A 25,763-nucleotide genomic window follows, 5' to 3' on the forward strand; every position below is an offset into this window, starting at 1 on the left:
TCCTTTCAATCCCCTCTCACCTTAAAACCAGGTACCTCAGGTTGGTCTTTGATTCCTAAAAAGAGCAGAACCTAGTTATGGGTTTCCTTTAGGATGGTCACAAAAGCAAAACCTTACCTATTTTCCTTAATAACTCATTGAACCAGGGTTTTCTTAAGCATCATTTACAGTAAATGGGGAAAAAACAAACAAACAAGGTTCTTACCAAAATTATACTTATCTACTTAAAAATCACATTTGCCTTTAAAATGACACTATTTAATTCTCAATACCCAGTATTTCAACTGCATCTTAATCTGTGATATAAGGGACAGTTTTTGTTTTTGTTGTTTTTTCTGCCCTAAGAAAAATGCATTTTGAACTTAAATAACTTTCAGACTCTAGGTTATTTAATGTCATTAATTGACATACTTCAAATGGACCTTAAGAATATTTTATCAAACTAAATGCTACAAAGTTATACAAAAGTCAGCTATCAATTTTTAAGCAAAATTGTCTCATTTTTCAAAGTTTCAAGTTATTTAAAATAATTATATTATAGTAGCAATAGAAATAAGAGTTAGTGATAAATAACTAAAGAGAGTTAGAAATAAAGAGAGTTGTTTAAAGGAAGAGTATTGTCACTGGGTATCAGATATGGATAAATTTTTGAATGAAATATAACTGCTAACCCAAAATAAAATGAAGTGTTTAAGAAATTTCAAATTCGTAAATATTTAAAAATGTGCACAAATATAAATGATATAATACTAAGTAAAAGCAAGTGTTTAAGTGGAGAAATGTTAGATATGAAGATAAAAAACAACTTACAATATATTGATGTTTGTACAAAATTATTTAATATCCATTTATTAGTTCTAAAAACAAGCTACTTAGGAAGAATATTTCTTTGATAACATTTATGTATATAAAAATGGACTCTTTGGTTTATAATTTCATCCTTTTCATTTTAAATATTCTAGAACCAAACCAAGTATTAAAATAAACTTTTTTAAAGCAATACCACACATGGTTAACGTGAAACAATGATTCTACTTTATATTCCTCAGCTGTAGTCACATTGAGTCATATTTGTCTTTCATGACAAATATCTTTGGAATAATAGGTGAATAACTGGATAATCTTGAGTAAAGTTAAAGTTGAATGTAGCCAGAGTTCAACTTCTTACTTGCTAACTGGATCCCACTAGATGTCATCTTAATTAAACAAGATATTTGCTTCCCTAAAAGTAGACTGCCAACATAGACCCATTACTCAATATGCCACATTAGAATTATGGCTAATCCCAATCATTATAGAGAGACACTAGCGTGTTCAGGATACAGGCACTTAAACTATTCTGAAGGTCTCTGCCCAGAACTGCTTTGAATCCACACTTGTTTTCTTGAGTTTCTGCTTACAAACTAATGTACTATGTAGAGAGTAAAACCACCTTACCAAACTTTACTATGAAAGTACCTCTACGTACCATTATCTTCCCACCAATATTAATATGGGGAAAAAAGAAAGTATTTTGCTTGATAGGGTTACATACATGAAGTTTGGAAGTGTCTGTTGAGAACTTAAACTCTGAGCAAATTATTTGAAGTATTATGTGTTTGCTCAGCCTTCACCCTGAGGAATTTCTCAGCCACAGAAACTTTGGAAAGTTACTACACATAGATTCTGACATACAGATGTTTCTGGAGGGAAAAATAAATAAAAAGAAAAAAAAAGACAAACGGCAGAGGAGAATAAATCTGTACAAAAGCGGAAGCTACAGGTCACAGGGCGATGAAACAAAGCCTCTTGCATTTCGCAATGCCACGAGGGAGAGGAGGAATTCAGGAACTATTTACAAGCTATCTGTTTCCAGAAATGGTGGTGGTTGCTGCACAAAAAGGCAATAGGCTTTTGCTTGTAATTAAAAAGGATTAAAACTAGTCTATGTAATTTCAGTTTCAAAGTTATGTTGCCCTACATTTTTGGACTTCCAATTTCAGAGCTGCCTAACGACAATTAGCCCATTTTCCCCATAGGCCTGAAAAATGTCCCATCTAACAACAAATGGGTACTATTAAAGTCAGTATGGTTTGGGTAATTGTGCGTTCTGTCTTTGGTAAGTGGGTAAAGGACGATGGTCCAAAATTACAAAAGTGAATTTTTCCAAGAGCAAAATGAAAAATCTTTTTCATTCACTTGACTCCAATTCTAATGCTTTTTAATAATTTGATACTTACATACAAGAGTATACAATTTCCAGAACTCTAAAAACGAACCCACTAACGATTAGATTGTTTCACTGCAACTGAAATCTGTATCTGCACCTTCCAACAGTTATTTTTAATTGCAAAACTTTTGTAGATCAAGTGGCTACTATGCCTATGAAAAATAAACTTTTCTCTCTGTTTTATTTGTATGCTATTACCTTATTAGAAAGTCTGCAAATTTTCCAATCCATTACATGCAGCTTTCCAAAACAATAAAATCCCTGTTGCAGTAGTTGGGAGTTCCCTAGGTTATAATGGGAGTCATGAAACCTACTTTTATGAATAATGTTAAGCTGAGTTTATATTCTGAATTTGTGTTTACAAAATGCTGTAAATGGGTTATGTTACCGCAGTATTTCCAATATATTCCTGCAATGTATAGACACAGAGCAAAAGAGAGAGAGACACCATTCAGAAAAGTTGCCTCAATCATAATGGAGTAGAAGTTGGCAATGTATGGTGTGGTATAGTATTAAAAATACTGGCTTTTGCATTCAAACCCAATTCTGTGTTCAAACCCAGTTCGACCCATACAGAGCCGTGTGACTCTTGGAAAGTTATGTAACTTCACAAAGGATTAGTTTTCTCATTTGCAAAAAGGAAGTATTTACCTCACAGCGCTATTGTGAATACTTCACAAGATAATATATTTAACATTGAGTTCCATTCCCTGCCTAGCTTCCTAAAGGACTACTTTGCCTAGCACAGACACAAGTTCAACTTGTAGTTCCCTTTCCCTTTTCATTGTCATAGGTCAACTAGCCCAAGCTCAAAATGGTGGCCTGCCAATTAAAACTGGCTTGCTAAGTTACAATCAGAAATTAATGTCAATTTCATTATTTTGAGCCCTATGTGTCCCGTTGTCCGGTGGAATTCAACTAAAGTTTTCTTGGCTGCTTTTCCATTGAGACAGAAAATATAAACATTCTCTCATTTAATTCTCAACATTTTGGGCGAGGCAGATATTGAACACATTTGGGAGATAACAGGATATGAGAGAATGTCACAGGCACTTTTAGTACTGTGACTTATTAGTTATCTGACATGAAGCATTACTTCTCTGAGTCTCAAAGTCTCATTTATCACCTCAGACATCATCTACAAATAATGAGAACAAGAGTGGCCCCAAAATAATTGTTGTGGGAACTATAGGTTCTAGCTCAAGGCCTGGTCCAAAAAAGTGCTCACTAAATGTTAGGTTTTCTTTTTCCCTACTGTCATGTTTTCTCTTGTCATGTTCTCTTTGTGGTTTTTAAATACTGCAGAAAGCTACCTTAATGAGTGATACTTCAATGCCCCTTGTTTTAATGACAGATATTATTTGACTGAATCTTGAATTTTTAAAACAATATACTGCCCCACATTACAACTTAAAAGGTGTTGATATATTTAAAGTGTTACAGAAATATCTCACACGTCTCAAATGATACGTTGTTTCTTGAATTCTGTCCTTTGTAGATGAAGTGAAGTCAAGTTAAAGTCTCTTTAATGGATGTGGGGCTTTAATTTCAGTATTCTAAGAAAGGCAAATGGTTTCATATGATCTAAATGATTGATGATGATCCAGTTAAGATAGGGGAAGATTTAAAACTTTCAACCGGGTTCTCGGGTCATGAAAGAATTAGGCCAGTTGCCACTTCTTATGTCTATCATGGTACTTTCGTGAAAACAATATGCGCTCCCACTATCCCACTATTATTTGGCACAGCGTAAAAAAAGAGCAAGGACTTTGCAAGCAAAACACCTAAGTGCTGTCATACCGATCTAAGATAAAATTTATGCAAAAGTATACATTTCTCAATGGTTTTTTCTCTTAGAGGAGAGATACAATTCAGATTTCCCAAATATCTGCTACTTGCTCTAAGTTTGAAGGAAGGAATGACTATAAAAGTTCAGCATCTGACTGGTGAGAGCAGCGTGGGCTCATATGGTCCAGAGTAGAAAGCAGCACAACCTGGATGTTTTTCACAAAATGAGGAAAAGAAGTTCCTACCATGTACCACATGAGGTTGATATTTTGCAAAGACCTCAGTCAAAATGAAAGATATGCTGAGCTACAAAGTTTAAATTGTATGTGCTCCACAGGGAAATTAAGAAAATACAGCAGCAAGCTGTCCTGTAGAGTTTAAAGGTAATTAAAACCCAAAAAGGCTTTCTCCTATTCTTCTCATAATTTGGAGATAAGAAAACCCATAAGGATATATTATAAAGGGTAACTGATAGTATTAGGATTCTTTCTTAAAAGGGAAGACTTTGGACCAAATGCTTCAAATCCATACACCATCTCTCTCTATGAAAGTTTCTATTTGAGACTTAAGATCTTCGGTCTGCAGAAAACAATTTAATTACATTCTATTTACCATTACCATTTAAAAGTTGTGTGTATAGAGACATTCCATCTACACTGTAATTAAGCACAACTAACTCTATCACACAGAAGAATTTTACCATATATTAGTATACTGGTAAACAAACACATCATACCCCAAACTCTCTCCCTACAGAAATCTATTGGCACATTACAAAAACGGTCCACAAAGTTCTTTGGACAAATGTTTATAGCTGTTGTCATTTGTGTTTTAAAAACTATTTAAAATTACAGTATTTCATTTATTTTTGTGTATAAAGTTTCCAAACTTCTGCATAAATCCTCGGAACTTATTTTCATTTGGCTGGTATGAGTGATAAACACCAGCGTTATAATTAAGCATTGGGCTGGACCTGCCGTAACTCTTGCCCACGGTTGTGGATTTTATTTCTGGGCGGTGCACACCAGTATTTGGTACGTGGCTTACTGGCTGAATAGAGCTTTCAATCTTATAAAATGGCTCAAAGCGACTGTAAACGCGCCTGTCGGCTGAATGAGATCTTAGAAGCTCATTGGGCTTTGGCCTTGGAGAAGCAGCTGGTTTTCTTTCAGGAGCAAGAGCTGTAGTAATCTCCTTCGAATCTCGATATTGGATCTGTTCAGTGTTAAATCTCGGGGCAGAGGCATCTCCTGCTCTTTCCAAGAACTTGTTTTCAACTGGACCTGGAACAGGTATGAGTTTGCTACCTTCATCTGATGGAGAACTTATCCCCTGAGATGAGCTAATGGTTACATCTTCCTTACTCTTGTGAACACTGCCTTGAGAGTTTGATGAGGAAGAACGCTTTCTTCTAGGAGATGAATCAAATTTTGGTTCTGATTTTTTTGGTTTCTGATTCTCTTCAGCCTCAGAAACTAAAGTGTCAGAACTACTACACATTCTGTAGAAGGCAGGTGCTTTATTTTTGGAGAGATTTTCTCTCTTCTCTGGGGTAAGACTAAGTAATGACCTTAACTTCTGAGATCCCTTTTTCAAAAAACTGGGAGAGCCCTTAACTTCCTTCTTTGAAGTGAGTTCTTTGCTAGGTTCATCTTTATTCATATCAAGTAAAGCAGCGACGGAAATTGATTTGGTCGTGGGGCCGCTGGGAGGCTGTCTCTTAATGACCTCCCTGTCCTCTTCTGTGCTCTGGGTCACGTTGTGCATGCTTTTAGAACTTTTCAGCAAATCTTCTTTGGGTTTTTCTGGTTGTCTAACTCGATTCCTGGTAAGCGTGCTATATACATAATGCTTACTATGTCCATGATCTAAGTTGGCCTTTGAGTGGTCGAAGAATGGGAAACTACGCCGTTTGAGCACATTTTCATTTTGTTGATTCTTTAGATTTTCTGTCTGCTTATTTACACACAAGGATGTATATAAATAGTTGTTGGCCTCCGTGTGGCCATTTGTAGCTTGATTTAAGACTGGGGAGTGGTTTTCGGGAACCTGCAAAGTGTGCATTTGTGGTGCCTCTGACTGCAGTGGGAGCTTGGGGCTTGATTCTGGCACGGGTTTGTCTGTCCCGTGCTGTTCGCTTGTGGGGGTATCCAGGACCTCCTTAGGTGTGTCACTTCCCTGGGAACCAATGACAGTTGAATTTGAGGAGCCAGTCGTGCAACTGTTCACCTCCTGCTGTTCAGGTAATGTTGGTTTAAACACAAAAGAGGAACGAAGCCGAGAATGAGTATAATGGGCACTGGCTTTCACATTTTCAGAACTATCATAGCCCTCAAACCGGTCACCTAGAGCTGACCCGTTTGAATCAGGTGCAGCTTCTGAGTGATCATTTAAGTAGGATTCAATTCTCCAGTTACGCAAGAAGGACTTTGTGGTATGTTCAAGGGTTGGCATTCGTTGTTGCAAAAAGCGAATATGATTATCTGTCCCATTAAAAGACCTCCGTACATTTGAGTTCCTCTCTGCAAGATTTGTTGTTTTTCTCTGGGCGAGCCGATCAGCAAAACTCTGGGCAGGTGTGTTTTGGCGGCTCACGTAGCCTCCTCGTGCTGAGGAAGCCACACTGAGACTATCTGAAGGCTTTTTCCAGTTACCTGGCGGATTAATGTTTCGATTCAGAGCCCTGTTAAGAAGCAGGTATGGTGCTGTTTCCGGCTGTTCTCCAGCATAACTATGCCTCTTCCAATTTTCATTTATCTGACTGGATTGATACTGACGGACTGTATTTGGACCATTAAAGTTTGGAATAAAATGAGGCTTGTATCCATGATTTCTTATGCTATATTTGTCATGTTCATTTAGAGTATATATCCCTCTGTTTTTGAAGTAACTGGATTCTAGTTTATGAATCTTGTCTTGTCTGCCAAAAAGGTTTCTTTGGCTGGAAACAGAAGCTAATGAAGAAAGTGAACGCTGATAGGTGCCATTCTCCCAGAGTGTTTTGCCGTGCTTTACCCTGGCTAATTCTTCTTGAGCAAATGAATTGGGGACACAGGATCTGGCATAGAGAGTTCGAAATTCTTCATCAAAGGACTCAACAAGTTGTCCTGTGATTATCTGAACCATGCTGAGGTGAGCTTTTTCAAATGACCACATGTAGCTGAAAAAGAATCAAAATTGGGAAATTTAAATTTTTCTGTTAGATTAATGACAATATATAACTTTACTAAGAAAAAATGTGCTGTTTAACATTGACAAGAGAATTTATGTTCATTTCCCCTGCCTACCGTAATTTAGAACATCTTCAGTCATTAAATGATTGCAATACCTGCCTTATCTCCCTTACTACCATATTTGTATCTTAAATAACAAAGCAACTCAAGTCCTGGCTTTGAATCCACCCCTAACTTCTTAAATTACTTTCTAGAAGTTCAAAGAAAAGCCTGCTGTGCATTTTGCATCCTGCCTACTAAGATTTTATGGTGTAGAAATGTTATATTTCATATAAAGTATCTTGGCAGAAGGCAAACAGGCCAGTATCAGTGGAAAAGTTGAGAGATCTGGCTTTTACTGAGCTATCTACACATGAGTGTGGGCCTCAGTTTCCAAAATGCTAGCATAAGCCGACATTCCTTAGAGTTCTAGCATGTTATAATACAAGATAGGTTTTTGCTAATACATACATTTTATCTCTGGGGCTTACTCAGGAAGCATACTTTGGAATGCCAGGGCTTGTGCACAGAGAGAGGATTTGTGGGCTGCAGTCTCAGTCTATAAAAGACACTTAACTACTTACACAGTGGACAGAGAACTGGTAAATTTAGCCTCAAAAGCCATGCCTGTCAAAATGACACTTAAGATCTTTTAATATAAAATACAATTTCTAGGAAATTAAGGTTTGTAACTACTTTATAGTACTATGTGGGATTCTGCAGTTTAGAGGTGACAGTTGAAATGTCATATAAATTTTAAATCTGATTTGTAAAAGTTTAGATAATGTAACATACAGAGTCACTGAGCAGAAAAAGGAATTGCTAATATGCTATATATTAGATACTGTTACATAACATGATAGGGGTTAATAAAGGAAAAAGGAGACAGAGGAGCTTGTTTTTATAGAGGGGATATAGTAACAAAGGCATATGAATACTAAAAGAATATACAGAATATATTTATTTATTTATTTATTTATTATTTATTATTTATTTTAAAAGATTTTATTTATTTATTTGACAGAGAGAAATCACAAGTAGATGGAGAGGCAGGCAGAGAGAGAGAGGAAAGCAGGCTCCCTGCCGAGCAGAGAGCCCGATGTGGGACTCGATCCCAGGACCCTGAGATCATGACCTGAGCTGAAGGCAGCGGCTTAACCCACTGAGCCACCCAGGCGCCCCCAGAATATATTTAAAATACACAAACAACACTGCCTATCTAATATACTGAATTTTATCTAGTATGCTTACTGGATGCATGTATGAGAAGAATAACTCAGTAGGTGCTCTTTTTATACAGACCATGTGGGGGCCACCAGGCTGACTTAAAATAAATGATACAAAGTGAATCACTACAGGAATTTTCAACCCCACTGAAGATACAAATAAAAAATCTGTGAGAAGGAGCAAGTAGAGGAATGAATAGTCAGCTATGACATATGAGGAAATCTCCAGAGACAAGTGGAAGTTGAGCTATATTTTGACAGAGATTAGACAACCCAGAAGTTCAAACATAGAAAGTATGGAACAGTTTCTGTGGGAGGAGAGACATAGGGGAATAAGAAGGAAAGAATGGCCATGTTTTGGTTGAACACAGAAAACAAATTACATTTACCTGAAGTAAAGACAGTTATATAATAGACTGATGAATGGGTGGGGAAAATCTTAAAAGCAAAGCAAAATCTTAAAAGCAGAAGAAAGTTTGACTGTATAAGATTTTCTCCCCCAAATTCGGATAAATTATCATAAAAAGATGTTTGAGGAATGATTTTTTTTTTCCAGTAGGTATTTATAATACAGATTTGAAAGATGAGGGACTGAATTTACTGTGATGAGTGAAATAACTGAAGTTAGGTGATAAGAGCCTAAACCAGAGTGGAAATTGGAATAAAGACTAAAAATATTGAGCCAGTAACAAGAAGAGAGAACCAGAATACCGGCAGGTCATAAAGGACATGTATAGGTTATGAAATAAAAATAGCCTCCAGGTGTTGAGCTCAGGAAACTGAGAAGATAATGGTACTGGTGAATATGCTGCAACTGGAGAAGTTTCCCTACTTTGGTAAATCAAAAAATGATATTGTGGTATCACTTCAGCTAAAAGGAAGACATTCCACTGTATATATTCAGTGTAGAGATTATTCTCTGGAAACACTGAACAGCCTCAAATGAAAGAGCTAGTTTACTGACATCCAGGCATCTTACAATAAAACTGTCAAGATTCCAGCCAACCGCTCTCATGTAAACTCTGCTGTTGATAAACATTACCCACACAATTTCCAATAAGCTTAGAGTCCCTCAATACACAGCAAAAGATCAGCAGACATTTGAAGAATGTTTGGAAGATGGTTTATAAAGCTTAGAAGTTTAGATGCCAAACAGAGACCAAAACAAGCAGGAAACAGTCACCTGGAGGAAACAGAAACTGCATGGATAAGAATATATATAAAAGCAGAGCTACAAAAAACTACAATTAATATCCTCGAAGAAATAGAGAAAATGATGCATCTATAAAAACACAAACAGGATGCTTTGAAAATGATCCAAGCAGGAGATACTAAAACTATTTGATAGCAAAATTTTAAAAGAGAGTTGTGATACGTTAGAATAAACAACCAAGAAAATTCCTCAGGCAGTACCCACCCAAGACAGAAAATCAGAAGGGGAAAAATACAATGGGAGCAGAAATCTAGTTAATAAGAATTCCAGAGAGAGAAAGAGAGAGAGAATAGAGACAACCAAGGAGAAGAAATGATCAAAGAATAAGTAAGAAAATGTCCCAGAATTGGAGGATAGGAATTCTGGATTCCTATCCAGAATTTTGGATTGCCTAGAACAATAAATTAAAAAAAGCCTAGACCTAGAAACACAATAAATTTGAGAACAGCAGGAGATAGAAGAGAAACCTTGGACGTTTCCAAAAAAAAAAAAAAAATTACATAAGAAGGATGGGAATAACAATTGTTTGAGACTTCTCAACAGTAACTTTGATTGCCAGGCAGCATCTTTCAAATTTGGAGGAAAAAGGATTTGGCTTACAGTACCATCCCCAGTTAATCCATCAATCACTTAAAATTACAAATTTCGGGACTTTAGTTTTTTAAAGATTTTATTTATTTATTTGACAGACAGAGATCACAAGTAGTCAGAGAAGCAGGCAGAGAGAGAGGAGGAAGCAGGCTCCCTGCTGAGCAGACAGCCCAATGCAGGACTTGATCCCAGGACTCTGGGATCATGACCTGAGCCGAAGGCAGAGGTTTTAACCCACTGAGCCACCCAGGTGCCCCAAATTGGACTTTAAAAAAGTTCCATCCTGATGGAAATTGTTCTTGAGCAAACATGAGAGAAAAACAATTATTTGGAAACAAAAAAAGATGTAAAGATGGGATTAACATGGGGTTTAAGAAATTGTGGCTCAAACTACCCGGGAATATGGGATATCACAGGACCCCAGCAGCACTCCGGGTTAAAGACCTGTTAAGCCAGATGGGACATGACAGATTGTTGGTAGTAATTTAGCATTTGGAAAAGTTGTTCATGTGCTAAAAAATCTGTAGAATCAACTGGAAAAAAAAAATAGTCATAAACAGGAAAAAAAAAAAACCCAGCAAATAAAACCCAAAACCAAACGGTCATTATTAACTTTGTTATAAGAAATGAAGCATATCACAAATGACTCCAAGGCTCATCAATGACCAATTCTGACACAATTTAAGAAATGTAAACGGAGACTTCTCACTTAAGAAACAACTGTGATAAAACTGTACTGGGTGAGTGGCAACCAGGAGGTCAAGTGGATTTGGGTGAATAGCAAATGTAACCCTTCAATTACTATACTATAGAATGAAGTGATAATATCTAAAAGTGATATACTGAGCATTCACAGTATAATCATGTTACATAAGAGAATGTAATAACCATCAGAAGAACCAGCTGAAAGAAGTAAATACTGCATCTAGAGATTAGGATCCAGGAGTGGATCCAGATGGAGAACAAAAACTGGCCTGTATTGCATGCCTATCCTCCCTCCCTCCTTTTCTAGTAGGCTCTATGCAAGGCAGGGCTTGAACTCATGCAGCTCCACTGCAGTGCTTGAATTTACAACCCCAAGATCAAGACCTGAGCTGAGATCAAGAGTCAGAAGCTTAACCGAGTGAGACACCCAGGTGCCCCTGTATTCTTCTCTTGGTAATATTTGCTATTTTTAAAAATGTGCAGGGGCACCTGGGTGGCTCAGTGGGTTAAAGCTTCTGCCTTCTGCTCAGGTCATGATCCCAGGGTCCTGGGATAGAGACCTGCATTGGGGTCTCCGCTTGGCGGGCAGCCTGCTCCCCCCACCCTCTCTCTGCCTGCCTCTCTGCCTACTTATGATTTGTTTGTCAAATAAATAAATAAATAAATAAATAATTTTTAAAAAATGTAAATATTTTCCTGGATAAAAAATAAAATTAACTTACTACTCCCCCTCCCTCCAGACACACTGTCATATTCATGACATTGGGAAAATGTGGGAAAGCAAGCACAAAAGGGAAACTCTGACTTTCTGGTTGGAGGTATCAAGAGTGAAATCCACAGAGAAAGTAGTGACAGTACACCAGTCGTATCATGGGTCTCTAAATCCGACAGTCTTCAAGTCTGATCAAAGATGGTACCTGGAAGCCAACAACTTCAGTGAAACATGTCTTTTGAAAGTGGCTTTTATAGAGACCATGAGATTTAGAAAAAAAAAAAAAAAAAAAGAAAACGTTTATAAAATTCTCTCCCAGTCAAATTTGTGGACAATATTTTACTAAATAATATGTTCTAGACTTTATACAGTTTCAAAGAGGACATCCAATTAACAATCTGATTTGTACACATTGATAAAAAGTGTATTTGTTATATCTCATCACTGTTAGTATCATGATAGGACAAAGCATCTATTGTGTTCTGATAAAACTGTCACCACGATGAGTGAATAGTCACACAATGTATGACTAGACGTCAGGCCTCTCTGGAAATGCTTGGAGTTTAGAATATGAAGACATTTTGGGATACCCGTGTGGCTCATTCAGGTAAGCATCTGCCTTCGGCTCAGGCTATGACTCCCAAGGTCCTGGGATCGAGTCCCACATCGGGCTCTCTGCTCCTCGGGGAGCCTGCTTCTCCCTCTGCCTGCTGCTCTCCCTGCTGGTGCGCTTTCTCTCTCTCTCTCTCTCTGACATATAAGTAAATAATACGTTTATGGAGTTATGGAGACATTTTACGGCAAAGAATTTTAAGTTAAAGAAGGTGGCATTTTGATTTGGGCTATGATGGAGACGATGACAATACTGGAATTAGAGACAAAGGCTGTTTTTAACCAAAAATAAGTCAGTTTTTAGCCAGTTTCCATGAAGACTAGTTCATAACTGTTCCACCAGATCCTGTTACAATACTGTTAGAGGAAAGGTCCATGACAATGCAGGGGTAGCGGCGAACGAGGGTTAGGACAGTCATTTTTTAAAAGAAGTATATTTAAAATTAACATGGAATAATAAGAAAAATAGAGTTGTTACAGAAGAGTTTTGGTTATTTTTTATCATCTGTGGTCCTAGGTATTCTACATATTCACTTCCATAAATAGTAACTTAAATTCTGCCTTGGCTTATGATATACATAGAAAGATAACGAGTTTCTGTTGCTGTTGTCTGTTTTTCCCAACATCACTTTAAAGTAGTTTAGCCATAGTCATCTCAACATGCAGCTCCTATTAACGCCTAGCACTAGCAAAACAAAGTTAAGGTGAAATTACTGTTCAAGGTAATCTTAAAAGTCAATTTAAATAATAAAAACAGAAAGCATTCATTAGGATGAAATTAAGCAATAAATACCATTCTGGAAGTCAAGTGAATGCCTAATTTTAATTAAAATTTCAATTAAAACCCCTGTAAAACCAAGTGGGTCTGACCAAATACATACATGCATAATGAGTCTTTAAAGGACCCATTAATTTCAAGCACTGGTTGTAATTTCTGCTCTTAACAAGTTTTCCTTTACAACTCCAAAAGGCAGTTTCAAGAAAAGGTCCCTGAGCCTAAAGGGAAAGTTAGCAGATAGTAACAGCTAAAACATGCCTAAAATAATAGCTGACTTTAGGGGCCATGCTGCACGGACTCTTTTAATTCTCACAAGGACACAAGGTAGGCTCTATCGTTAACTTTATAGAGGAATAAACTTGAGTGCAACCAAGTTGAGTAACTTGCTCATGACCAATCACTTCAACATGTTGTCTCATTCTTGCAGACATTCTAAGTTCCAAGAGAAGAAGGAAAAGTTTTCCTTCACTGTCCTGTTTACATCCACAGCTCTCCTGGCCTGTTTCCACGGTCTTTAGGAATGAGTCTGTGCTGCCTTTTCACATGTGCTGGTTGGTATTTTTATCTGCCTGTTGATCTAACCTTATTGTGTAGCCCATTCAGGACCCATGTCTGGAATATATCAGAGAGTATTAGGGTAGCATTGTACTCTGAAGCCAGCAGAACTTGGATTGTGCTGTCCGTCTGGGACTGCTTCTGACCTATGGCTGGGGAGTTTTCAGACAAGTCACTTAGGCCCCTGGAACTTCATTTTCATCATTTATAAATGTAGATGAGAACAAATGTATCCAAAAAGTGGTAAGGACTGGGGAGTACATATGTGGCAGAGCCAAGGTGGAACAGAGTAGGCATTCCACCAGTGGTCTCTTGAAAGAGGTCAGATCACAGTAACCCAAGTAAACCCTGTCCAGTGTCTATCATGGCATTTTTAATAGCCTGACTCTGAAATGCTTTTTTGGGTAGTACTATATATAGTGACTACATGATGATAACTATCAGATTCTTAATAATACTAAAATAAGAACAATCCAGAGATCAGGCTGCTCAAAGTGATAAAGTACCTCTATTTTTTTTTTTTAATATTTTATTTATTTGTTTGACAGAGAGAAATTGAGAGAGCACAAGCAGGGGGAGCAGCAGAGGGAGAGGGAGAAGCCGGCTCCCCACCTGGGGAGCCTGATTTGGGGCTTGATCCCATGACCCTGGGATCATGACCTGAGCCAAAGGTACACATTCAACTGACTGAGCCACCCAGGTGTTCCAGGGCTTCTATTTTTACAAACAACTGTTATTATTAAGCCCATACTAAGACTGTTTTCATAAGGAGCAAAATCACTCCTAGAATTACAGAACTTTAGGGAACCTGAAATATATCTCAACACCCCACCCCTCATTTTGGGGATGGAGAACTTGGAGCCCAAGGAAGTTATACGACTTGCCCAATGTTTTAATGTTCTTTAGCGGCTCAACCAGAACTGAAACCGAAGCCTCCAAACTTCCATGCAAAGGTTCGTTTTTTATCTCGAAGAAATAGCTAAACAGATTATGTTAAAATTTGAAACTAATATAAATTCTGTAAATGACTGATAATGCTGGAGCTAAACACAATGATCTTACCTGTAGGAACCATACATAACTTTCTGGCAGTCAATTAACAAAAATTTCTGTTCCAATTTTCCATGAAATTTTGCTCCTGTTTTGGAAAGATAATCTTGGCCTTTTACTGTCCGCACTCGAATATTCTAGAATTACATGTAAACAGAAAGTAAAATTATAACTAGAAAAGAGATATTTTGGAAGTGAAATATATGTCAATATAAAATCTTAGTACCAAAAAAGTATACTTGAAATAATCTTTTAAATCAGCAATAACAAAGAAATGGTAAAAGCAAATGTTAAGACATCACCAAAAAAAAAAAAAAAAAGGATCAAAAAAAAAAACACATAAAAAAAAAAAAAAAAAAAAAGGCTCAAGAAAAACAGTCACTTAAAATATATATTTTAACATAACATAAATAGGAGGCATTATTCTACATTTATACAGAAGGACTTCATAAATCACCTAGGGTCCTATTGCAAGAGAGCCATTCAGGTTACAGTAGCATGATTCCACAATAACTACAATTAAATTCCACGTTCCTTTTTAAGAAGTCAGATGTAACTGAAAACACTATGCCTAATGACTGTGATAAGCAACATCTGCTGAATGAAAGAATTACTTGAGTCAGTGGTTTCAAGGTTATTCATGGAGAAACTAAAGCATTTATTATGACTGAGCAAAGCTAACTCAGAAGCTTAAGTGCCCCATCAAGAAAGGTATCTTCTAAAACCATCATGAAGATGTGTGTTCTCAATCATATTCCAAAAAAGTACAAAGGTACCCTTCTGTGATAAATCATTATAACACCTTAAATATATTTATGCATGTATGTAAATATATTTATTTTGGGAGTGATATAGCTTAACTTGCCTTAAATTCAACTAAGATAAAAATGATACACAAAATACGTGAAGGAAAAACAAATAAACATGGAATTCTTACCCTGAGTCGTTGAACTTGACAGCCCTGTTTTTCAGTCATATTTAGGAAATGATTAAAGTTGGACTCATCAAGCAGAATGTATATGGATATCCCTCGAGTTGATGCCTCCACTATTTCTTTGAAAATGTCCACATCTGTAAATATATCCATCACTAAAGCAATGACCTATAAAAGACAAAAATGTAAAACAATTTTAGATAACAAGTAGAGGTTTAGAAATTCCTTTCTTTCAATAGTAATTGAATACAATGGAAAATATTCAAATACATAATACTTATAAATGTATAAGTGTGTATAAGTATATAAGTATAAATGCAAACACACACAATGTGTGTACATTTCCTAAAGTAGAAGATGCAAAAGTATACTGAAAATAAACAAGTGACTACATACAGATTTGCAGAACTAAGTAATTTTATATTGGTTTTATGTCAAAGGGAATCTGCATTTCAGTAGGTTTGCTGAGCAAAAGACAAACCCAAATCAGAACAGGGTAATGGGAAGGGACAGGTAGATGGAAGGTGGAAACCAGTGTTAAAATTTTTTGTGGGAAATATTTATGGGGAAAAGCAACCTCTCTGAAACTAGCTATTAGTAATAAATGTTTTGGGATACTGGGAAAGAGAAATAATTTTTTTTTTAGATTTTTATTTATTTATTTGACAGATCAAAAGTAGGCAGACAGGCAGGCAGAGAGAGAGAGAGGAGGAAGCAGGCTCCCTGCTGAGCAGAGAGCCCGATGCAGGGTTCGATCCCAGGACCCTGAGATCATGACCTGAGCTGAAGGCAGAGGCTTTAACCCACTGTGCCACCCAGGTGCCCCAAGAGAAATAAATCTTAAAGAAATAGAAATATAGGTAGGAAGCAGCCAAAGCTGAGAAAGGGCATCGGACTTAAAAGACCAGAAAATTAAATATATATACCTAAAATGAGCTTAGCAGACAAAATAAACAGAATAAGCAAAAAGGCAGTACGATTAAAAAGATAAACACAGAAATTTCCTAAAGAACAGACTCCTAAAATGGAGAGAGTGCAAGTTAAACTATGGGCAACAGAACCATTACTGACTCTGAGAAGCAGTGGAGGGAAATAATGCTGAAAGAAGGGAAAATGACTAGACTGTCTACATACTATTTGTTGGAGAAGAACACAAAATCCCTGCTCTTGGTGAAGATTGCATATTAGATCAGGGAAGAAACCATAAGCAATAAATAGAGGCAATAAATAGATAAATTCGGTAATAAGTTATAAGGTGTTTTTTTTTTTTTTTTAAGATTTATTTATTTATTTTAAAGAGAAAGAGAGGAACAGAGAAAGAGTGCCTGTGTGCATGCATGAGTTGGGGAAGGGCATGGGGAGAGGGATAAACGGACTCCTTACTAAGCCCTGATGCAGGGCTAGCTGGATGCTTAACTGACTGAGCCACCAAGCACCTCTGTAAAATAAGAAGCTTACTGGGGAAAAAATATAAGAGTAAGGGGGTTATAAGCCCCCCAAAATTGAGAAGGTAGGGTTTGGGACTTTCTAGATAGGTCTCTGTGAGAAAGCACCCTTTGAGCAAAGACATAAAAAGGAATGGAGTTAGTCATCAACATGATTATCCTGACAAATTGTGTTCCAGGCAGGGGATATAGGCAGTGCAAAGGCCCAACATCAGGAGTTTGCCTGGCATATTCAAGAAGCAGCAAGGAGACAGCAGAAACGACATGAAATCACAAGGCCTTGAAGGTATTCTAGAGCCTTCAGCCTTCTGTCCTGAATAAGATTATAAACTATGAGAAGCTTTTCAGTTGAGTCAACAAGACGATATGATTTATGTCTGAAAAGGATTTGTTCTGGTAACTGTGTTGATGCTAAGGGTGGAAGCCAGGGTGGAAGCAGGCAGGCCAGTTAGAATTACTGGAGCAATTTAAGTGAGGGGTGACCGAGTCACCATCAGTGATGAAGACAAATGGCCAAATGTCAGATACTTTAGAGCCAAAGGATTTCTGAATGGATTGAACATAGGATGTGAGAGGAAAAGCAGGGAAAGAGACGTACTCTAAAATTCTTAGCCTCATCAATGTGAAGGACCAAGTTGTCATCAACTAAGTTCGGGAAGACTACAGCGACGTTAAATTTTAGGGAGAAGATTAAAAAGGCTAGTTAAGTTGGAGGGGCCAGGTGGAATGCTAAGTTGAGAAGTCTAGGCCAGACACGCCAACTGGGTGTCGGTTGTGCGGAGATGACAATTAAATCCAAGTCACCAAGGGAGACTCGATAAAGAAAAGGAGACCTAGGACTGTGCCCTGGGACAAGAGAAGGTATCAGCAAAGGACACTATAGTGTCAGTAGAGTGATAAGCACAAAAGCCTTACTGTAAGACATTTAAGAGGCAATGCGGAAGACAAGTACCGGAAATAGCAGGTACAGGCAACTCTTCTCGAGTAAACTGGCTCTAAGAAGAAGCAGTGACATGAAGAGGTAGCCGTGGGGAAAGCTGGGTCAAACGGGGTTTTACTTTTTTGCTGTTTTAGGGTGAGGGAAATAATGGCCTGTCTGCACGCTAATGAAATGAGTGAAACTGAATGATGTAGGAGATGGTGGGAGACAGGTGGTGAAGGAAAGAATTTCTGCAGAAAAGTCTTTGAGGAGGCAATAAAAGAGCAAATCTAGTGTAAAAATAAAGTTATGAGAGCACAGAGAATAAAGACCAGGAAAAGATCACCTATAATATCAAGACAGAAGGCCCAGTGTGTGGTAGTGGCGCTGGGCACGTTCTCTTGTGAATGCTTCAACATTTTTCATGAACTGGGAAGCAAGGGCTTCAACGGAGAAGACCCTAGATTATGGAAGATGTGTTAGATAGAGAATGATGACAGGGGTAGTAAGTCATCATCGAGGATGGTAGGAAACAGAATCAACTACAGAAATACAGTATAATTACAGGACATATTAAGGACTCTCTAAATCATAAATTTAAAATGAGAAAAGTCAATGTGGTTGTGAGTTATTCTCCACCTTTTTTCAGCTGCAAGGCTGCCAGCACGAAGGAGGCAGAAAGTTTGATTAAACCATGGATGTAGTGATGGCCATGAGAATATAATGGAGAGAGATAAGGAAGAACTGAGGGTATAGGTAATGTGGGAGGCTAAAGTGACTTGTCATGGGATTTAAACTAGACAAAGAGAGGAAAAGAGGGTGTCATGGATGTGAGAAGCAGTGAAATAAGACTGGAATCAATGAATTTGTGGTCTTGCTGAGGTTAAAAAACGATTAAATATTAAGAAATTACTGTTAATTTTTTCCATGTTGACAGTAATAATAAGTCTTATCTTTTAAATATGCATATTAATATGGCTACAGGTGAAATGATATGTTACCTTGTATTTAGTTCATATGATGGTCAATGAAACAAAACTGGCAAAACATGAAGGTTCTATATACTTACTTTCTACTTTTGGATACTTCCACAACACGAAGTTTAAAAAATAAACAAATAAAGGAATGTTGGATACTATCAAGTGCCAGAGGGAAGTGGGAGTCAGACAAGGATAGGCTGAATTAGGTTCTAGAGGATCCACAGTTATAGGCTACGCTGTGACCAAGGATACGACCAGGAGTCAGGGGCTGAGGTCTGCGTAGGACGAGATCAGGGGAGGCAAGGAACTAATCTTTAGAAGCATCTCTTAATGGATAGCTGAGATAGGAGGAGCCCTGGAAAGAGCGATGGAGACCAAGGAACAAAACTGTCAAGAAATGAGAGGGGAGGGAATAGACATGGCAACAAGAACCAGGACAATGTAAGGGGCATATTATGAATATGTTAGAAGATGAAAGAAAGTCATGGATGATATGTATACTTCTTTGTATTTATTCTATTGGGATATTATAGGAAAATGCTGGACCATAATAACACCCAAATTTACAAGTTGATGACATTCTTCAAAGTACCTATGAAACATACTTGAGTCAGATTTGTTCCAGGAAGAACAATTTCAATCACTCTAGTAGTGATTGAATGACCCTTTTCTCACTTATGAATGGTATGAGGTGCCAGAAGAAGGAAAAAGACAGTGGTAACAACCTCATCCATGTCTTGTGCATATTCTTTATAAAACGAAATATGAGGAAGAAACCTTCAAGTCACAGCAAAGTTATTAATTAATGCATTTACACAGAAATAACAAGTGGTATGATAAGGAAAAGAAAATGTTCATATTATAAACCTATTTTACAGAATAACTAGAGAGGAAATTGTTTTTTAAAATAAGGAAACATTGGGTGCCTGGGCTCAGTGGATTAAGCCTCTGCCTTCGGCTCAGTTCATGATCTCAGGGTCCTGGGATCGAGTCCCGCATCGGGCTCTCTGCTTGGCGGGGGAGCCTGCTTTCTCCTCTCTCTTTCTCTGCCTGCCTCTCTGCCTACTTGTGATCTCTCTCTGCCAAATAAATAAATAAAATCTTTAAAAAAAATACAATAAAATAAGGAAACATTGTACTGTTTAGGAAATTTGTATTGTGTAGGAAATTAGCACATCTAGAAAAATTTCTTTTATTTGCTAGAATCTCATGTAATAAATTAATTAAGACTTTGGAAATAAACAAAATACATTACCAGGATAAATAAAGGTTTCTGTTTGCAAAAACGTAATTGAAGTTAGTCAGCCATTGGATGATTCTAGCATACTAAATGTAGAACAAATTACAGTCTCTCTTGCATGACAGATAATATACTGGATCAGGATCCAAAAGACTAGATTACACATCTTTGACAAAGCTTATCTGATGTCAACCAAGTCAGGTAGCTTATCAGGACTTCTGGTTTCCTGCATTCTCATGAGATGGAAAATTAAATAAGGTCTATAGAAAATTTCAGCTGTGCCAAGAATGGCAAAATAAAATGCAGGATTTTTTTTTTTTTATGGTGGGTTATATTCCTGGAAAGGAATAATAATTACTAAGGAGGTATGCCAACCTGATCTGAAAGTATTATAATCTCAAGTAGTTAACTAAATCACACTGTGCTATAGAAATCCACAAAGATCATTCCTTATGAATATGGAATAGACAGGATTTACACAGGTTATGAAAGATCTTGAATATCTGAAAGAAAAATTATATACCTAATTAGCACAAGGCTTTTCGAAAGGCACATCAATTGGTTTTTATAAGTCAATAAAGAAACCAGTCACATGAAATAGTATTCATTAAACTACTATGATGTTATATATGGTTTAAATTTTTATTTTGCTTCTTCATTGATTCCTGTTTTATTCTTGCTTTTGTAAATTGAAAAAATGAACAACTAAATGCATTCATCAGCAACAGGAGACTTAGAAAACTTTTAGAAGATATTCTGGGTCATTTTTAAGATTTGAGTGAAACTTCACATCTTTTAGTAGTTTCAGAGAACCTGACTCAAGGTCACTGGTTTTCTCTTATCCGATTTACAGCAAGGAATTCTCCCAAAGTGACCCAGACACGGCAGGTCACACTAAATTAAAATAACATGAACACTGACAATAAATTTCTCATAAATTCATGATCATGACACAGTCTAAGGCCATTCCGGAGATTGTACAATCAGTTGTTAAGTAATATAATATAATCGTCATTCAGAGAAAGAAATAAATGCTCTGTATGTGCATGGTTATTAGGGGTGGGTCTACAGCAGAAGGGAACAGACTCACAGAGCTTCATGGATAAGCCTTAAATAATGAGTAAAGATTACGTTCAGCTATCCAAGCTGGAGGATCAACATTGCAAAGATAAGGAAGCAAAGATTAGAATAAAGATAGTAATATTTTTATAAAAAATGTTTACTGAATTAACCTCAAGTTAAACACAAAGATCATTCCTTATGAATATGGAATAGACAGGATTTACACAGGTTATGAAAGATCTTGAATATCTGACATGTTTAGTTTTGATTTGGAAGTGCAATATAAAGCCTGAAAAATTAAGTATCTGGACAAAACAGTGTCCCGAGAAAATGAGTCCGATAGCAATATTCATACTGAAAATATCTAAATTCCACTGAGTGATGCTGTCTGAAGATTATGAAGCCTCATTATTCTTACTGTAATGTTCATATTTATAAATGCACTAAAATTTTTTTAAAAAGGTGAGGTAGGAACCAGTGATAAGATGAAAAGAACTGAAAATTGAAGATAGATTTGATATAAAATTTTTATTACAATGTTAATATTCAATACCTGCATTGCCTCAGAAACACGCTTCACAATCTTCAGAATTTTTAATTTTGAGCCCTATCTTATTTTTCTCATTGTCATCCATTAGGAAAGAAAGCCATTAGCAATATGCTTTTATGTGACCTAGATACTTCATGAAATGTAAGTATACCTTGGGTTAATGTTCTGTAGTCACAGAACTGTCATTATCATCCTCAAAATTGAAAAACTGAATATTATACCTTTTATGCTTCAAAATACTAAACACCATTTGAAAGGGTTCAGACTTGCTTCGTAATTGCCTGCATGGATACAGGAGGATTTATTTTTTCCAACAGAAGAAAAGCTAATAAGGAGTTGAAATTTTTCAAAAAGTAAACAAATGGAGTTCTATAATAACTATATTTTTAATAAAATTCAACATAGCTAGAAAACTTCAAATTGAATAATAGAAATCAAGGGAAATGATTCCTTAGGGAATACATATTTTTCAGTCTGTAAAAGCAATGAGATAAGTGGATTTCAAAAAAAAGGTGATGTGAAGAATAAGTGCCTTTTGGTCCTTATCCTTTTGCAGCCTAAGGAAAAGCGTTCATTTTGTGTAAAATGTAACATACACTATATTGTGTGTACTATACTATTTAGTATGACAGCTTTACATTATGAATACTTTAATTTTTGCAGACATTTAACAACCTGTACTAATAGTTGTTACCAATATATCATTTGCTTGGTCTATCACAAGTGACCTTGGGGAAGCCACTGAAACAATTTTGAGTCTCACTGATCTCTGTTCTACATTAAATAAACCAGAGAAGATTTTGCATTTTACCAAGTTCTAAAATTTTGTGTTTCAAGAACTGTTGATTTACTCCCAATTACCCAACATCTGGGGAAATGTTTGGGCTCTATTATGGCTGTGACATAGATTTGTCGAACTCGTTTGTATGTCTGACAACTCAGAAGAGAAACTGCATAAATTATTTCCTGCATCTTTTACATTGTACTATATGATAGAAGGTACTTATACATCACTGTTACAGACTGCATGTTTATGTCCTTTCAAAATTCGTTTGTTGAAATCCTAACACCCGGGGCAACTGGGTGGCTCAGTGGGTTAAAGCCTCTGCCTTCAGCTCAGGTCATGATCTCAGGGTCCTGGGATCGAGCCCTGCATCGGGCTCTCTGCTCAGCAGAGAGCCTGCTTCCCCTCTCTCTGTGCCTGCCTCTCTGCCTGCTTGTGATCTCAATCTCTGTCAAATAAATAAATAAAGTTAAAAAAAAAAAAAAAAAGAAAGAAATCCTAACACCCAATGTGATGGAGTTTGGGGGTGGACCCTGGGAAGTAATTAGGTCCTGAGGACAGAACCCTCATGGATAGGAATAGTGACTTTATAAAAAAAGACCCCAGAGAACTGTCCTGTACCTTCCACGATGTCAGGACAGTGAGAAGACGGCTGTGCATAAAGCAGGAAGGGAGTCCCTAGACAGACACTGAATCTGCCAGCATCTTGATCTTGGACTCCAGAACTGTGAGAAATAAATGTTTGCTATTTAAGCTACCAAGCTACCCAGTCTTTGATATTTTTGTTACAGCTGCCCAAATGGACTAAGACAACTACGAAAATGCATTATGTTTTTATCTTTATAATTTAATCAAAGCCTTTTATCAGCTCTGTGCAAGTCAGATAGGGGAGGGGAAGGGAAGAATGAATTGGGAGCAGGCCTAAAAGCCTGAAAGCAACTGCAAAGAAGAGCCATACTCCTTTCACTGATTTCATAGTTCAGTATTTTCCCTAAAGTGACGTTTCCTGAAGTGTGGCCTGGCAAGGGTCTTCTTGCACGAGCCCCCAAAGCTGACGCTGGGAAAGTCAGCGCTGGGAAAAATGAGCTCAGGACTTCCCAGCCTCTGTGATCACAGCCACTGTCCATCTGACAGCCAAAGCAGGAGCTAGCCCAGGAATGACAGGGAAAGCCTGAATGACAGCAGGCAGCACCAAAGCCTATTCTGTTCAACTGGCAACAGCTACCATCCCACTGACTTTGTGCAAAGCCCAAGTCAGTAGGTCAAAAGGATGCTCTTTAAAATAAAGACCTGTGATCTGTCATAGCACTAGAAATGCTAGTTTATTCTGCTGCTATAGAAAAATCAGTCACATTTTAGTCAAATTCTGGCAACATTTGTAAAAAAATAGTAGGCGCAAGTTAAATTTATATAGTTATTTAATAGTAAAAACTCCTAATTACTAGGAAACTATGACACATTCATAATTTCTAAAAGACACAGTACATGCTATATAGTACCCTAATACTCTAAGGTATATATGGCAGTATAGAAATATAGTAGTATTACCTCCCTAGGAATGAAATAAAATGCAATATTTATATGTGACTTTTTAAAAAAACTTCAGTCTTAACTTTGATTATCAAAATTATCAAACATATAGAAAAGTTGAAAGACTGACACCAATATTTAAGAAGTGTTAAAATGCTGTCACGTTTAATTCTGTGTAAATGTATTAGAGACTTGGGATCAAAATTCAGAATAAAAATAGAGAGAAATCTGATTATGGCTGTAATTTTTACGCAGGGTATGGGAGATGGCTTGGGTTGAAACAGAAGGCATTTGACTAGAACAGAAGATTCATTTGAGACCAACAGCCATTCATTAATAGTAATAAACATTTCTCTACTTAGTTTCTTAAAAGCTTGCTATTAACATTTCAATTTTGCACTAAAATTGTATGTGTAATTGTATGTGTATTTTCACTGATGATGTTTAAAAGAAAGCATTATTATGCTGAGTGAAATAAGTCAAGCAGAGAGAGTCAATTATCATATGGTTTCACTTATTTGTGGAGCATAACAAATATCATGGAGGACAAGGGGTGTTAGAGAGGAGAAGGGAGTTGGGGTAAATTGGAAGGGGAGGTGAACCATGAGAGACTATGAACTCTGAAAAACAATCTGAGGGGTTTGAAGTGGCGGAGGGGGTGGGAGGTTGGGGTACCAGGTGGTGGGTATTATAGAGGGCACAGATTGCATGGAGCACTGGGTATGATGAAAAAATAATGAATACTGTTTTTCTGAAAATAAATAAATTGAAAAAATTAAAAACAAAAAACTAAAAAAAAAACTAATACCCAAATCAGACACAGTACAAATTTAACTGGAAAACAAAACAAAACAAAAAAAACCTAATCCTTTACACTATGCCAATTCAATATATGTATCTTTAAGCCAAATTCTTTCTGAATTATACGAGAAATTTGAACAAAATATATTAAATTTTGTACTTTGCATGTTTACATTAGTGTCACAAATAGTGATGAAATAAAATCTATTTAAATTATCTATTAAAAATGACTTTATTAGAGTAATTATCATTTTAAGTCATTAATTTAAACAAAACAAAACTACTCAAAATTCTGACCAAAGAGGTAAAACTATGGCAAAGGGTACGTCACTATATTTTCTTTTTCCTTTTTGCTTTTTACCAGCCATGAGTATTAGCATGGCATTAAAATGAGAAACTATGATAGTTGTCTTTCTCTGCTTGACTTATTTCGCTAAGCATGATACGCTCTAGTTCCATCCAGACAACTATCGTATGATCTCCCTGATATGAGGAAGTGGTGATGCAACATGGGGGCTTAAGTGGGTAGGAGAAGAATAAATGAAACAAGATGGGATTGGGAGGGAGAAAAACCATAAGTGACTCTTAATCTCACAAAACAAACTGAGGGTTCCTGGGGGGAGGGCGTTTGGGAGAAGCAGGTCTGATTATGGACATTGGGGAGGGTATGTGCTTTGGTGAGTGCTGTGAAGTGTGTAAACCTGGTGATTCACAGACCTGTACCCCTGGGGATAAAAATATAGGTTTATAAATAATAAAAAATTAAAAAAAATGCATATCCAAGTGCAAAAAGATACACAAAGGTGATCTCTGCTATTAACATTTTTCTTTTTCTTTTTTTTTTTTTAAGATTTTATTTATTTATTT

The 25,763-nt window shown here is 36.8% G+C and overlaps 1 protein-coding gene across 1 annotated transcript in view; it reads right to left on the reverse strand.

The window, feature by feature from the left end:
• Nucleotides 1-816: 816 nt before the first annotated feature.
• Nucleotides 817-25,763, reverse strand: part of FAM83B (family with sequence similarity 83 member B) — an 81,103-nt gene continuing 56,156 nt past the window's right edge. The window contains exons 3-5 of the mRNA XM_059400227.1: nucleotides 15,589-15,753; nucleotides 14,664-14,788; nucleotides 817-7,157 (exon numbers count right to left, since the gene is read on the reverse strand). Coding sequence (XP_059256210.1) covers nucleotides 4,856-7,157; nucleotides 14,664-14,788; nucleotides 15,589-15,753 — 2,592 coding nt within the window. The 3' untranslated portion in view covers nucleotides 817-4,855. The remainder of the gene's footprint in view (nucleotides 7,158-14,663; nucleotides 14,789-15,588; nucleotides 15,754-25,763) is intronic.

This window comes from Mustela nigripes, chromosome 5 (genome assembly GCF_022355385.1).
Source record: "Mustela nigripes isolate SB6536 chromosome 5, MUSNIG.SB6536, whole genome shotgun sequence".
NCBI classification, from domain to species: Eukaryota; Metazoa; Chordata; class Mammalia; order Carnivora; family Mustelidae; genus Mustela; species Mustela nigripes.